This window comes from Bos taurus, chromosome 19 (genome assembly GCF_002263795.3).
Source record: "Bos taurus isolate L1 Dominette 01449 registration number 42190680 breed Hereford chromosome 19, ARS-UCD2.0, whole genome shotgun sequence".
NCBI lineage: Eukaryota > Metazoa > Chordata > Mammalia > Artiodactyla > Bovidae > Bos > Bos taurus.
Genome location: NC_037346.1, coordinates 43,029,261 through 43,044,019, shown reverse-complemented (window position 1 = coordinate 43,044,019; position 14,759 = coordinate 43,029,261). Strand labels below are relative to the sequence as shown.

The 14,759-nt window shown below is 46.4% G+C and overlaps 1 protein-coding gene and 1 pseudogene across 2 annotated transcripts; both read right to left on the bottom strand.

Annotated features, from left to right (window-relative positions):
* Positions 1 to 27: 27 nt before the first annotated feature.
* Positions 28 to 13,788, bottom strand: IFI35 (interferon induced protein 35). Of its 2 annotated transcripts, none has more exons than XM_005220710.5 (7): positions 13,604 to 13,750; positions 1,717 to 1,809; positions 1,278 to 1,425; positions 1,101 to 1,207; positions 813 to 999; positions 611 to 717; positions 28 to 381 (listed from the first exon to the last, which is right to left on the bottom strand). In XM_005220710.5, the coding sequence occupies exons 1-7, from the start codon at positions 13,670 to 13,672 to the stop codon at positions 190 to 192; spliced, it is 903 nt and encodes a 300-aa protein (XP_005220767.1). In that variant the 5' UTR covers positions 13,673 to 13,750; the 3' UTR covers positions 28 to 189. The 2 variants fall into 2 exon arrangements, with proteins under 2 accessions (XP_005220767.1, NP_001068930.1); NM_001075462.2 differs by having other exon boundaries at positions 31 to 381; positions 1,717 to 1,806; positions 13,604 to 13,788.
* Positions 1,818 to 11,709, bottom strand: LOC132343142 (RNA-binding protein with serine-rich domain 1-like; annotated as a pseudogene).
* Positions 13,789 to 14,759: the final 971 nt, after the last annotated feature.

Sequence of the window (14,759 nt, the reverse complement as noted above, 5' to 3'; positions counted from 1 at the left end):
TTTCATGAAGTGAAATGAGGAAGAGGATCATGCCATGCGGGCACTTTTACTGTTCTGGGGCAGCATTTCACCACTCCTAATCCCTCCCTCCGTTGACCAGCGTCATCACTTTCTCCTGTACGTGCCTCCAGCCCCAACCTGGTTTAAGAGTCTTGGCAGAGGGGTGGGCTTAATGAGTAGGGCAGGCTCCTAGCCTGACTTTGAAGTGAAGACTGCCAGGCCCCGCTGTCCCGGGGGCACGACTGTCACAGCTTCCACCTCCCCACCTCCACGGGTGGGTTTCTGGAAGTGGATCTCCAGGACGTCTTGTAGCTCCGGGCCATCCAGGACATCAGGAATGTTGAGCACCAGCACTGACTGGGGCACAGGCTGGGGCCTGACCTGGAAATGGAGCCAGGAGATGGGTAAAGGCTCATGTGGGCTGGGCTTGGGGAGGGGCAGAGGTCGGGGCAGGTGGTGACCCTGGGAGTATGGGAGGGGGCAGGAGGCCTGGAGAGGTGGGAAGCGAATGGGTCAGTGGGGTTTTGGGGCTGTGATTCCCTCCTTGGGCAAGTTTCTGGCATGCAGACAGGTGGCCTGGCCCAGTCCCCATCTTCATCTTCCCACTTACCTCGGCCTTCTGGATTTTCCCGCTCATATAGGGAGAGACTCTCAGACAGGACTGCTGTTTACCCAGTGGCACCATGAACTGGCCCATCTGGCACAGGTGCTGGGCCACTGCAGGGACAGGGAGCGGGAGACCTTCAGCATCCAGGGCTCTCCCTTCCCATGGCCTGATGCCCCGGCTCTCATCTCACCAGCAAAGCCCTTACCTCTGTCCTCAGTAAAGCCCAGCATGACACCCCCTTGCAACAGTTCCCTCATCTCCACGTCACCACCTCCATTCTTGGTCTTGCCAAAGAAGATCTCCAGCTTGTCCAGCAGCTCTTCCTCACTTAACTTGAGCCCAGCAGGAAACCCACTGACCAGCACTCTCTGGTCATTCATCTGGCTGGACACCTGGGGAAAGACAGGAGGAAGTGGTCCCAGGCACAGCCCAACACCCTTGTGTCCAGTGCCTGGGGCCCCCCGCAGGTCCTAAGGCCCTGCCACTCTGTCACCTGGATGGTAGTCAGCATGGGTAGCTCCAGGGGCTGGACTTGAACCCTCAGCCGGAACCCTTCCACATTGATCTGATGCTCCTTTTGCTGCAGCACCTGCTTGGCCACTGGGGAAGGGGAGCAGAATTGGTCCTAGGAAGCCTCCCAGCCTCTCTCCCCGGGTTTCCTGGAGCTCACCATTGGGGTCATCAAAGGTCACCAGAGCAGAGCCTCCAGGCAGAGGGTAACAAATCCGCACATGGGAAACCACAGACTTGGCCATTGCCTTGCCCTCCTCAAAGTGTCCTCGGAACACCAGGGGGGACTCGGGCACAGGGAATGGGACCTGCGGGTAGGGGAAAAGAGGGTGATGCAGACTTCAGTGTTGGGGAGAGTCCCCAACTCCCTCCCAGGAGGGAAGCACCCCCGATTATATGTGACTGATGCTGAGTGCCAGGGATTCATCCTGAAACGAGAGCTGGGTGAAGAAGTGGAGTAAGTAAATAAGTGGATAAGGATACACAGAAAGGAAATGGCAGAGCAGGAGTGAAAATACAGAGTCAGACACGACTGAAGTGACTTAGCAGCAGCAGCAGCAGCAACTTTCTCTACAAGGCCACAGCCCCTCGAAGCTTACCTTGTCTTGGGGGCAGTCCCTGAGATTCCTCTGCAGCTCCTGCAGCCTCATCTTTAGTCTGGCCTGTTCCTCCTGAAGGGCCTGGAGAGCCTGCTGGAGCAGAAGGGAACAACCAGAGAATGAATGAGCCAGGGGAAGGGTGCCCTGCTCTTCAGGACTCTCCAAGAGCAGGGCTGATGCTCAGCCTGAGAACAACCCAACCCATTTACCCTGGCCTGGGCTTGTCCTGGCCCAGCTTGAATGCCCTCATCTGCCGCTCTCAAGGGCAGGAGACTTTGCAGCAGCCATGGCTGGGTCATTCCTGGAGCCCTAGAGTTTAACAAATGCTGATCAAGGGACTTCCCTGGTGAGTCCGGTGGTTGAGAATCCACTTTCCAATGCAGGGGACGTGGGCTTGACCCCTGGTCTGGGAACTGAGATCCACATGCAGCCAGGAAACTAAGCCCACGCGCCACAACTATTCAGCTTGCATGCACCACAAGCAAAGACCCAGCACAGTCCAAAACAAAACAGAAAACATCGATTGAGCTCCTGCTATGAGGGACTGGGCATGACACAGGGCAATGGAAGACAAAGGTCCAGCCCTCAGGCCTGTATAAAATGGTACTCAAGACAGATCACAATCACACAACTGATGGTGGAGGACAGCAGGAATTTGGAGGAGGGACAGTCCTATAGGGGTTAACACAGCTAGGGAGACCTAGAAGAGGAATAAGGGCTTAGAGTTTTAAGATAAGACTATCAGCTAACATTTATTAAGCACTTACTGTATATCAGGCACTGTGCTAAGCCCTTTATATGAATTATATCACTCACATCTTGCAACACCTTATTAAATAAATACACTCTTGCCCTTATTTTGCAGAGGAGGAAACTGTAGTTCAGAGAGATCAAATGACTTGCCCACAGTCATCTGGCCCTAGGCAGTCTGACTCCAGACTCTTAATCTGTGCTTTACAGTGAAGAAATCAAAGTTAGAATAGGGGAGTAATTTACCCAAGATCTCCCAGCCTGTCCCATGACTGCCACCCTTTCCACTGTGCCAAGCAGCCTTTCAGACTGGGCGTGATTTGGGGCAGGTCCAGAGAGAGAGCAAGAGCTGACAAATGGCTAGGGGAATGACACCAGGGATGGGAATAAATGCACCTTTGTTTGTGGATCGCTCACCCTGCAGTTGGAAGCCTGATAAATAAGGTCAGCTCAGGGAAGTGTGATCTCACTAGGAAGGACGGGACTCTGTCCTGGCCATCTCTGTGTCCCCAGCACAAAACAGGCATTCAGTAAATTGTGTGTTGAGTGAATGAATGAAGTGAAAGAACGACATAACAGAAGCATATTACAGAGGGTGCTGAATCATTCAGGGTGAGTTCACTCTGTTTTAAGCAGACAAAACCTAGGGTTTGATCAAATAATGCTGGGTAATGAGTAGTGAGAAATAATCAGTGATTCTCAGAGGCAGCAAGATGACATCCATGAGTCAGGGGAGCCCATGTAGTGTCATGTGGAGAGGTGGGAACTCTGACATCTGCAGACAGCATGTCCCCACTAGAGTGGCAACCCCATCTTGGCTCTAGCCAAGTTTTCTTCACATGGAATGTGGTTTCAGTATCCTATATCTTCCCATTTCTAAGGGAAATCAGAAACCTGGATTTTTTTTATTTGAAAAAGATGGCTTGACTTAAAAAAAAAATATGACAAATAAAATGCGTTTTTCAATTGAATTCAGTCCTTAACCTATCCTCTTTGTACTTCTGCTTTAAATCTTGATCTAATTATACATATTGTTTGAAAACCTAATAATTGGCAAGGCTATTCAATACGTAGCTTTAAATAAGTAAATTTATTTATTTTTAAAAGCTTCATAAATACAATTTAAAAAAATATTCAAAAAGGAGAGTTTATCAACAGAGAAATGGAGAACTAGTGAAGATTTCTGAAAGGGGGAGTGAGGTGATGGATACAGTGTTTAAAAGAGCTCAAAAAATGGGCAGAAGACCTATATAGACATTTCTCTGAAGAAGACATACAAATGGCCAGGAGGCACATGAAAAAAATGCTCAGCATCACTAATTATTAGAAAAATGCAAATCATAATTACAATGACCTCAGATCAGGTCGGAATGGCCATAATGAAAAAGTCTATGAATAATAAATGCTGGAGAGGGTATGGAGAAAAGAGAACCCTCCTGCACTGTTGCAGGGAACTTAAATTGGTGCAACCAATATGGAAAACAGTATGGAGGTTCTTTGAAAAACTAGAAATAGGGGCCTCCCTGGTGGTCCAGTGGCAAGGGATGTGGGGTGATCCCTGGTTGAGGAACTAAGCCCATGTGCCGCGATTACTGAGCCCTTTCGCCACAACTGGAGTCCGTGTGCCTCAGTGAATGATCCTCATGATGCAAGGAAGACCCCATATACTGCAACTAAGAACTGACCCTGATGCTGCCAAGAAATAAACAACTAAAAACAGAATTACCCATATCATCAAGCAATGTTGTTTCTGGACATACATCGGGAAAAGATGAAAACTCTAATTTGTAGAGTTTTCACTGACACATGCAGCCTAACGTTCATTGGAGCACTATTTATAATAACCACGACCTGGAAGCAAGTTAAGTGTCCACCAATAGATGAATTCGGATAAAGATGTTTTATACATGCAATGGAGTATTAGTCATAAAAAGAATGAAGTAACGCCATTTTGCAGCAAGATGGATGGACCTAGAGATTATCACACTAAATGACATAAATCAGACGAGAAAGACAAATATCATATAATATCACTTATATGTGGAATCTGAAAAAAAAGATACAAATGAATTTTTGACAAAGTGAAGACAGACATAGAGAACAAACTTACAGTTACCAAAGGAGGAAAGGGGTGAGGGAGAGATAAATTAGGAGCTTGGGATTAGCAGATGCACATTACTATGAAGAAAACAGATAAACAACAAGGACCTCTTATATCACACAGGGAACTCTATTCAATATCTTATAATAACCTGTAATAGAGAAGACTCTGAAAAAGAATATGTATATATGTATAAGTGAATTACTTTGTTATATACCTGAAGCTAATATAACATTGTAAATCAACTATACGGAAAAAAAAAAAAGATTTCTATCTGACAGTGATGGCAGGATGAACTGGAGCAGCAGGAACTGTGGAATGAGGAAACAAACCCAGATTCTGCAGCTCTAATTCTTACAGATGTGACAGGAGCTGACCTGAGCCTCTGGCAGTGGGTACAAGGAACACGTGTGTGTGAGTATGTCCCTTGAGGAAAAGCCCCCAGACTCTGGATGTTGTATTAAGGAGACAGAGGGGACAGACTGGAGAGACAGTGCTGAGGTTGCACCTGGGTGTTCAAGGGTTTGGTATAATTTCATTGACCCAACAGGCAAGGGAAGAGAGCCAGTAGTTATTGGGGACCTGCTAAATGCCAGGCACAGTTGGAATCCATCCCATTTAAGTATCATAAAACTGCTTCCTATCTCCAATTCCCAGTGGAAACTTCAGACTTTTCAAGGACAACAAAGGCTGATTATAGTGATTTACTTGAATTCAGGACTGCCCTGATAGCTCACTTGGTAAAGAATCCACCTGCAATGCTGGAGACCCCGGTTCAATTCCTGGGTTGGGAAGATGTCCTGGAGAAGGGAAAGGCTACCCACTCCAGTATTCTGGCCTGGAGAATTCCATGGACTGTATAGTCCATGGGGTCGCAAAGAGTTGGACACAACTGAGCAACTTGCACTTGAATTCAGCTATACATGCTATTTATTTCTTTAACATTATAACTTGGTCCCTAAGTGGAAGCCAACATCCGTCAGGTGCTCAACTGAAAAAAAAAATTGCTGTCCATTTTACATTGAGCTTATTGAGACTGTAAATTCTGGATACTTAGGAGTGAGTTAATGATTTGAGGTTCATTTGACTACATGCAAACATTCTTCAGAATGCTGAAGCTGAAGCTCCAATATTTTGGCTCCCTGATGTGAACAGCCAACTCATTGGAAAAGACCCTGATGCTGCGAAGGATTGAAGGAGAAAAGGAGAAGAGGGAGGCAGAGGATGAGATGGTTGGATAGTATCACTGATTCAGTGGACATAAACTTGAGCAAAACCGGGAGACGGTGGTGGACCTGGAGGCCTGGCTTGATGCAGTCCATAGGGTCGCAGAATCAGACATGACTTAGGTACTGAACAATAACAGCAACAAATGCATTCTCCTCCTTATTTGTGAAGTTTAGAACCTGACCACCCCTACGATAAAATCTCATGCTGTCTGTGTTCATCATAGCAGTAGTGGCAGGCAGTGTAACGTGACAGTTAAGAACATAAATTCTGGAGCCAAATCTCCAGGACTTACATCCAGCTGTTCTTACTACTGCAAGACAATGGGCAAGTTGTTTAACTCTCTGTGCCTTGGTTTCATCTATAAAATGGGAATACCAATTTCTACCTATGTATAATTTTATTTGTAAAAGTAGTTTCTGGCATCTGATGAGTGCTATGTTAAATGTTTTGTATTTAATAATCCCCATTTGATAGTTGAAGAACCTGAGATCCGTTAAGGTTAAATAATAAGGGGAGTTTCCTGGTGGTCTAGTGGTTAAGATTCTGGGCTTTCACTGCCATGGCCTGGGTTCAATCCCTGGTCAGGGGACTGAGATCCTCTAAGCCAGTGGTCCCCAACCTTTTTGGCACCAGGAACCAGTTTCACGGAAGACAATTTTTCCGTGGACTGGGGAGGGGGATGGTTTGGGGACAATTCAAGTGCATTACATTTATTATGCACTTTATTTCTATTGGGGCTTCCCTGGTGGCTCAGACAGTAAAGAATCTGCCTGCAATGCAGGAGACCCAGATTTGATCCCTGGGTTGGGAAGATCCTCCTGAAGGTGGGCATGACAACCCACTCCAGTATTCTTGCCTGGAGAATCCCATGGTCAGAGGAGCCTGACTGGCTACAGTCCATGTGGTTGAAAAGAGTCAGACATGACTGAGTGACTAACACTATTTCTATTATTATTACATCAGCTCCACCTCATATCATCAAGCATTAGATCCTGGAGGTTGAGGACCCCTGATATAGATTTTCTGCTCTGCACCATGCAGTCCCATATTATAGACTCTGGAGACATAGCAATGAAAAAAAAAAAAAAGGAAAATATGTTCCCCCTTCATCTGGTTATGTCCTAGTGCAAGTCATGCAGTGGGACCAAAAATAACAAAAAAGACCCTTAGTGGGCAAAAGTGAGTCAAACCCAAGGCTGTTGAAGACACATGGTGGCAGGAACAGGACTTGGTGGATAGGACTCTGGGTTAGAACAGTATGTAGATAGAATAATGATAGAAGCCAAGAAGATGGAAGAACTCATCCAGAAACAGAATGAGTGATCTTTGGGACAGTGATCTTTGGATCCCCGGCAGTCCAGTGGTTAAGAATCCACACTTCCACTGGAGAGGGCAGGGGTTCGATCCCCAGTCAGGGAACTAAGATTCTGTATACTGTGCAGCACAGCAGAAAAAAAAAATCTTCGAAGATACCTAGTCAGTTTTCAGGAAAGATAAATGAACGCAGAGGATTCTCAGGTGGCCCTAGGGGTAAAGAAACCACCTGCCAATGCAGGAGATGCAGGTTTGATCCCTGGGTTGGGAAGATCCCTGGAGGAGGAAATGGCAACCCACTCCAGTATTCTTGCCTGGAGAATCCCATGGAGAGAGGATCTTGGTAGGCTACAGTTGCAAACTCTTTGCATAGGGTTGCAAAGAGTCCGAAACAAATGAAGCAACTTAGCATGCACGCACGTAGAGGAATGCTGAGAGGAAGAAGAGGGCGTGGTCAGGACAGGCCAGGGCCAGAATTAGGTAGTGTCAGAGACACAAAGGAAGAAGAAAAATAGAACAGCAAAAGAAAAAGAGGGCTACAGGGAAGTCCCCTCCCTCATATGCTTCCATATTCACTCATACAACTATCAACTACGAGGCACTTCTTTGTGCTGGACCCTACTCTAGGCTCTGGGGATACAGTAGTGACCCAAACAGAGAAAACTTCACTGTGGAGCTTTTACATTCTAGGGGATGAGCCATATGTGTGTGTGTGTATTTGTGCTCAGTCCTGTCTGACTCTTTGCGACCCCAAGCACTGAAGCCCTCCAGGCTCCTCTGTCCATGGGATTTTCCAGGCAAGAATATTGGAAAGTGAAAGTGTTAGTTGCTCAGTTGTATCTGACTCTTGCAACCCTATGGACTGTAGCCTGCCAGGCTCTTCTGTCCATGGGATTGTCCAGGCAAGAATACGGAGTAGGTTGCTATTTCCTTCTCTAGGGGATCTTCCCAACCCAGGTCTCCTGCATTGCAGACAGATTCTTTACCATCTGGCCCACCAGTCATTTCCTTCTCCAGGAGATCTTCCCAACCCAGGGATCAAACCTGCATTTCCTGCATTGGCAGGCAGATTCTTTACCATTGATATAGGCCGTGAGTATAAACGTGAGAATTATCCATGCAGAGATATTTAAAGTCACAAACTAAATGAGATCAATAAGAAAGGGTTCAAGTGCTGATTTCTGGGGTATCCGACACTAAGAGATCGGGGAACAAGGTAGAACCAGCTGAAGAGAATGCAGAAGAGAGGCTAGTGAAACTGGAGGGAGAGCAGGCATGAAGAACAACACGTTTAAGGAGGAAGAGCCTGGGCTGGGCACAGTGCTGGTAACAGGCCTTCTGCCAGGAGGCATGATAATGACCTCTGAGATTGAGCAAAAAAAAACCCCCAAAACAGTCCTGCTTATCGTAAGGAAATGGTCGGCACACACACAAGGATAATTATTGTAGCCTTGTTTACAACAGAAAAACAAAAAAAGAAATCTACATGGCCAGCAGGAGAGAAACAATTCAGTATAAAATATTAGGTGCTATGTGTTTAGTCTGTCTGTTTGTGACCCCATGGCCTGTAGGTCGCCAGGCTTCTCTGTCCATGGGATTTTTCAGGCAAGAACACTGGAGTGGGTTGCCATTTCCTCCTCCAGGGGATCTTCCTGACCCAGGGATTGAACTGGCATCTCCTACATCTTCTGCATTGGCAAGTGGATTCTTTACCACTGAGCCACCTGGTAAAGCCCATATAATATATTACATAGCGATTAAAACACATAGTAATGAGGAACATTTAACATGAAATGCTCACAATAAACCAAAAAAGCAAAATATAAAATTGCCTATAAATATTCACCCCACTCCAGTACTCTTCCTGGAAAATCCCACGGACGGAGGAGCCTGGTAGGCTGCAGTCCATGGGGTTGCAAAGAGTCGGACACGAGTGAGCAACTTCACTTTCACTTTTCACTTTCATGCATTGGAGAAGGAAATGGCAACCCACTCCAGTATTCTTGCCTGGAGAATCCCAGGGATGGGGGAGCCTGGTGGGCTGTCATCTCTGGGGTCACACAGAGTCAGACATGACTGAAGTGACTTAGCAGCAGCAGGAGCATTCTTCCTAGTCTGTTGATTTTAAACATTTTAACTCATGAAGATATTTATTAAAGTATAGAAATGCAAAAAAATTATTGGAAGATGGACATCACAGTGTCATTAATAGAGGTTGTCTCTCAGCAACGAATTTAGGGTGATTTTTTTTTTTTTTGAACTCTAATTCTAGGTTTACTCAACACAATTCTTTTACTCTACTCAACAAACACAACATTATCTAAAATGCTACAAAGTTACAAAACTCAAAACAGAAAATTTATAGTACTGACTGTACAATAAAAGCCAGAAAAGCCATGCACACATTGCCAAGGTAACCTGCAGGACCACCACGAATACCAACACAGTGGGGGTTCTGTGGTGACCTGGCACACCTGGCTCTCAACTTACCAGTTTCAGAAAGAGAGGGAGACGTGGGGGGTGGTGTGCACGCACACGTCTAAAAAGAACCATTTGGGTAGATAACTGGAGATATCTTAGCCTAGAGGTCAGAAGAGGACTCAGGCAGGGGAGCAGGGCCAGGCTAACAGGAATGGCCGTTGTGTAAAAGCATGTCCTTTCCTGTGGGACTCCACAGGCCTCCAAGTCATCTGTCGAATGGGAAGACGTGCTCCCACACTGGCGTTGACCCATCACTAGGAACCCCCTGTTCATCTCTGCTGGCTTTGCCACCGAACCGACTCTCAGGAACTAGAAATGTGGAAGCTTTCTAGCTAGAAAACAGGAGGGGATCTTTATAAGCAAGTTGCTAACCAAACCAAACCCACAACACTCTGCAGCGGGAACTCTGCTGCCCCGGGAACATCTCAACTGCTCCCTTCACCTTCCAAGTCTGCCCCTGAGGAGGGATTTCTTTCCTACCAATCCTTCTTTGGCTAGAAAAGTGACAGAAGTGAGTTGGATGGGGTAGAGCTTCAGTGGCCCTGATTATCGGGAGGAGTTGGAACTAGAGTGTCTCCTGTCGTGGCGGCAGCCCCGGGAGAATGGGATCGTGGGAGCGCCAGGGACTTGCGCCTGTCAAGGGGAACATGACTTTCTCCTCATCCCTGGACCTGCGCCATGTGGGAAGCAGTAGCAGCATTCTTCGGGGGCGGGTTGGAGGGGGATTTCCTGGGGGTTGGCCAAGGTCAAGGGGCCATAGAAGCAGTAGCTGTGATGTTCTGGTCATTGATTTATTCTCTGTCCATGAGCTTCAGCACCTTCTCAGTCTCATGTGGATTTTCAAACTCATGCATAGGCACAGCCTTTTAACAGATGGGGGTGGATGCTTTCTACAGGCATATGTCAATCATTTTAATTTTCCCAGAAGTGGAGAATATCTTCATGATGTGATCCTTGATCACATTCCTGGTGAGCCTCCCCATGTGTTCTTTGGTGGGTTTAGGGGAAGGGTTCTTTTCCTTTCCATCTCTTTCAGCTGGTTTACATTTGGAGCGTGAACGCCACCTGTTGTCATGTCTGTGCCAAGAAGGACTTGGAGAGCCAGAGGAGCTGCTGGAGCTGGAGCTGGGGAACATGCTGGAACTTCCTGAGCCGTTTGATGCTGAAGATGAGCTGGAGCCACTGATGGAGACTGTGCTGGTGCTGGAGCCCAGACTGGAGGCAGAACTGGACCGAGACCTGAAACTACTGCTACCACTGGAAGTGCTGTGCCTCTTTTGACTTTTATCTCTGCAGGGACATCACTTTGCCAACAAAGGTCCATCTAGTCAAAGCTATGGTCTTTCCAGTAGTCATGTACAGATGTGAGAGTTGGACCATAAAGAAAGCTGAGCACCAAAGAATTGAGGCTTTTAAATTGTGGTGTTGAAGAAGACTCTTGTGAGTCCCTTGGACAGCAAGGAGATCAAACCAATGAATCCTAAAGGAAATCAACCCTGAATATTCACTGGAAGGACTGATGCTAAAGCTGAAGCTCCAGTTGGCCACCTGATGTGAAGAGCTGACACATCAGAAAAGACCCTGATTCTGGGAAAGATTGAAGGCAGAAGGAGAAGTGAGTGACAGAGGATGAGATGGTTGGATGGCATCACCGACTCAACAGACATGAGTTTCAGCGAACTCCAGGAGATAGTGAAGGACAGAGAAGATTGGCGAGCTGTGGTCCAGGGTCTATGAGGTCTCAAAGAGTCGGCCACTGCTCAGCGACTAAACTACAAATGATTCTTCTTGCTTGACTCCTTGATGGCCCTTTTATCTTTAGACCCATACTTGGACTTTTCATCTGAGTGAACTTTGCATTTAGTAGAAGGCGCCCTAGTCCTGGATTTCATATTATTTTCTTTGACTCCTAGTAAGCTCTTCTTACTATACAGAGGGATAAGATGGTTGGATGGCATCATCGACTCGATGGACATGAGTTTGAGCAAGCTCCAGGAGTTGGTGATGGAAAGGGAAGCCCGGCATGCTGAAGTCCATGGGGTCGAAAAGAGTTGGATATAACTGAGCGACTGAACTGACTGACTGAAGCTCTTTTTTTCCAGTTCCGATGAAACCATTCCCCCTTCCTGAGGTGTTCAAAGCAGCAGTGGTGGTCTGACTTATCTGAACTCTCACTTCTAACTGGAATCTGAGAAAGGATCCCTAATTGACTGCAATTTGTGCCAAAGTGCATCATCTTCGCACCACTGTGGCTTCCTCCTGCTCTCAGGGTGATTTTTCAAAATTACAGTTTCCTGAAACTACCTTCCTTATTTCCTGTTTAAGAGGAAAGTCCCTCTAAGAGAGTAGTTTTAGGACTTCCTTGGTGGTCCAGTAGTTAAGAATTCGCCTGCCTGGGATGAATTGACAGAGTAGCATTGAAATATATACATTATCACATGTAAAATTTGATAGCCAGGGGAAATTTGCTGTATGACTTGGGGAGCTCAAATCCCGTGCTCTATGACAACCTAGAGGGGTGGCATGGTGTGGCAGATGGGAGCGAAGTTCAAGAGGAAGGGGACATACATATACTTACGGCTGATTCATATTGATATATGGTAGAAACCAATACAACATTGTAAAGCAATTATACTGCAATTAAAAATAAATACATTAAAAAAAATCCACTTGCCAATGTAGGGGACTCAGGTTCGATCCTTGATCTGGAAAGATCCCACATACCTCGGAGCAACTAAGCCACAACTACTTGGCCTGTGCTCTAGAGCCCAGAAGCCACAACTACTGAGCCCATATACCTAGAGCCGGTGTTCTGCAACAGGGAAGCCACTGCAATGAGAAGCCGGCATCCCGCTACTAGAGAGTAGCCCCCCACTCACTGCAACTAGAGAGAGTCTACTTGGAACAACGAAGACCCAGCACAGTCAAAAATAAATAAAATAATTTTTAAAAGAGAGAAAGCAGTTTTAGCAGAGTGGTAGGAGTGAGGTGGGGGTTAATCAAGATCGTCCTGGGGAACTAGGGTTCTGAAAAGGTTGGTAATGTTAACAATAATGAGCAGGTATTGAGCACTTAGTATATGCCAAGCAGAGTGCTCAGTGTTCACTGTGTATTTTAGGGATTATGTAGTTGAATTCTTGCAGATAGGTATTCTTCTATGGAAGTGTTACTGTTATTCCCACCACACAGATAAGGGAATAGGACTTAGATTGTAAGCATTAGAGAGGCTAGTAACTTGCCCAGGGTCACACAATCGGAGGAACCAGGCTCTGAAACCAGTCAGGCTGCCTCTAAAGTCTGTGGTCTTTCTTCCTACATTTGAGAGGCAGATGAAACATTTCCAAGCAAGAGATCTGTGTAACAGATGGGGTAGTATGAGGGTGAGAAAGGCTGAAGAATTTAGATGAGATTCATTCATTCAACAGGTGTTTACTGAGTGCCTACTGCATGCCAGGCACTGGTGATCAAAGTTGGACAGGCTGAAACTAAGCAGAGGGCTTAGTCTACCGTGAGCAGGGGCATTCATGGGTTGGGAAAGCGGAGACCAGAGCAGAAACGGGTTGTGGGGTGGGGGGTAGGTCTCAGAGGAGGAACACTTCTTCCCCTCATCCTGAAGAGAGTCCTAGGTTAAGCTGAAATGGAAATGTTAAGGAGGGGAGGAATTTGTTAAGGAAGATCTCAGGAGATGAAGGTGTGAGCAATTCCTGAATTTTTAGGGGTCACATAACCCTTTTGAGTATATAATGAAAATGATGGATTCTTTCTCCCGAAAAATGCACATCCACACAAGGAATTCATGATCTCCTGTGGTGCAGTTTTTAGAACTGTCTCTGAGGCAGTTAGAGAACCTACACCCTAGAGATGTCCCAGCCGGTCTCTCCCTGGACCTTCTGCAGGTCTAAGAGACTGGGCAGGAAGAGGCTTGCTTGCTAGACTCTGAGAAACCGGTAGATTCCTGGCCAAAAGGGGCGCTCTTCTGATTCTTCCCACCCCCAAGACCCTCCTCCTCACCGACATAGTCTGGGATCCGGTTGGCAAGAGGTGAACCTTCAGAGCTGGGCACACATCAGCAGAGTCCATAGGAACTAAAATCTTGCTTGCACTTTGAGGAGCTTTGGTCTCACCCACCGGAGCCTGGAAGACACTTCTTCCTTATGCAGGCTGTTTGCTTTCACTTTCTTTTCGCCGAAGTCCCTGCCCCTCCCACATTCCACCCCGGGTGGCTTCCTGGTCTTCAAAGTCGACTTCCCCCAGCTATGAGGCCTCGGGGAAGTTACCCTACAAGCAAATACAAACTGAATGCTGGCCCATTCCTTCCAGCGTAGCAATCCCAGTACAGGCCTATTCGTAGAATTTTGTCTGCTTTGTTAATGGCTTAGAATGTTACCCAGAACATGCAGATGTTAATTGCAACCATGATAGATAAAAGCCCCAAGTTTGCCAAACTGTGGTTAATAGCCAGCATTTGAGTGCTGTTACATGTCCAATTCTGCTTTTCATGTATTAACCTTCAAAACAACCTCTCAAAGTTGGTTTTATTTTTTCCATTTTACAGATGAGATTCTAAACTTGTAGACACAATATAGAAACTTGCCCAAACTCCCACTGCTAGAAGTGATACAAATATCCAAGTACTTGAATTTTTGCCACAGAGGGTTTATATTTGTTCCATTTGTGACTCTTCAGTAGGCAAGCTGTTGACACTTACTGGAGACATCCAGGGCTTCCCTGGTGGCTCAGATGGTAAAGAATCTGCCTGCAATGCAGGAGACTTGGGTTTGATCCTTGGGTTGGGAAGATCCCCTGGAGAAGGGAATGCGTCCCCACCTGTATTCTTGCCTGGAGAATTTCATAGAGCCATCCAGCACTTAAGGATGCAAGTATAATTAAATACTGGATTGAGGTTGAGGATGAGTCAAATGCAAGTATAATTAAATACTCCAGGATGTCTTCTATTTTCACCCAATCCAGGGTTTCCCACTATTTTGGGCCCCTTTCTCAATCTCTCTACCCCTCATGTAAGTATGCCAAGTTTGAGGCTTGGTAAGTAGGCCCATTTGAATCCTAGTCCATTTAGTAGCTTAGAACCAGCTTAGCTAGAGAGCCTATTTCATCAGTAAAACCTGGTCACAGTTAAGTACCCAATGAGAGGTGAAATGTCAGCTAA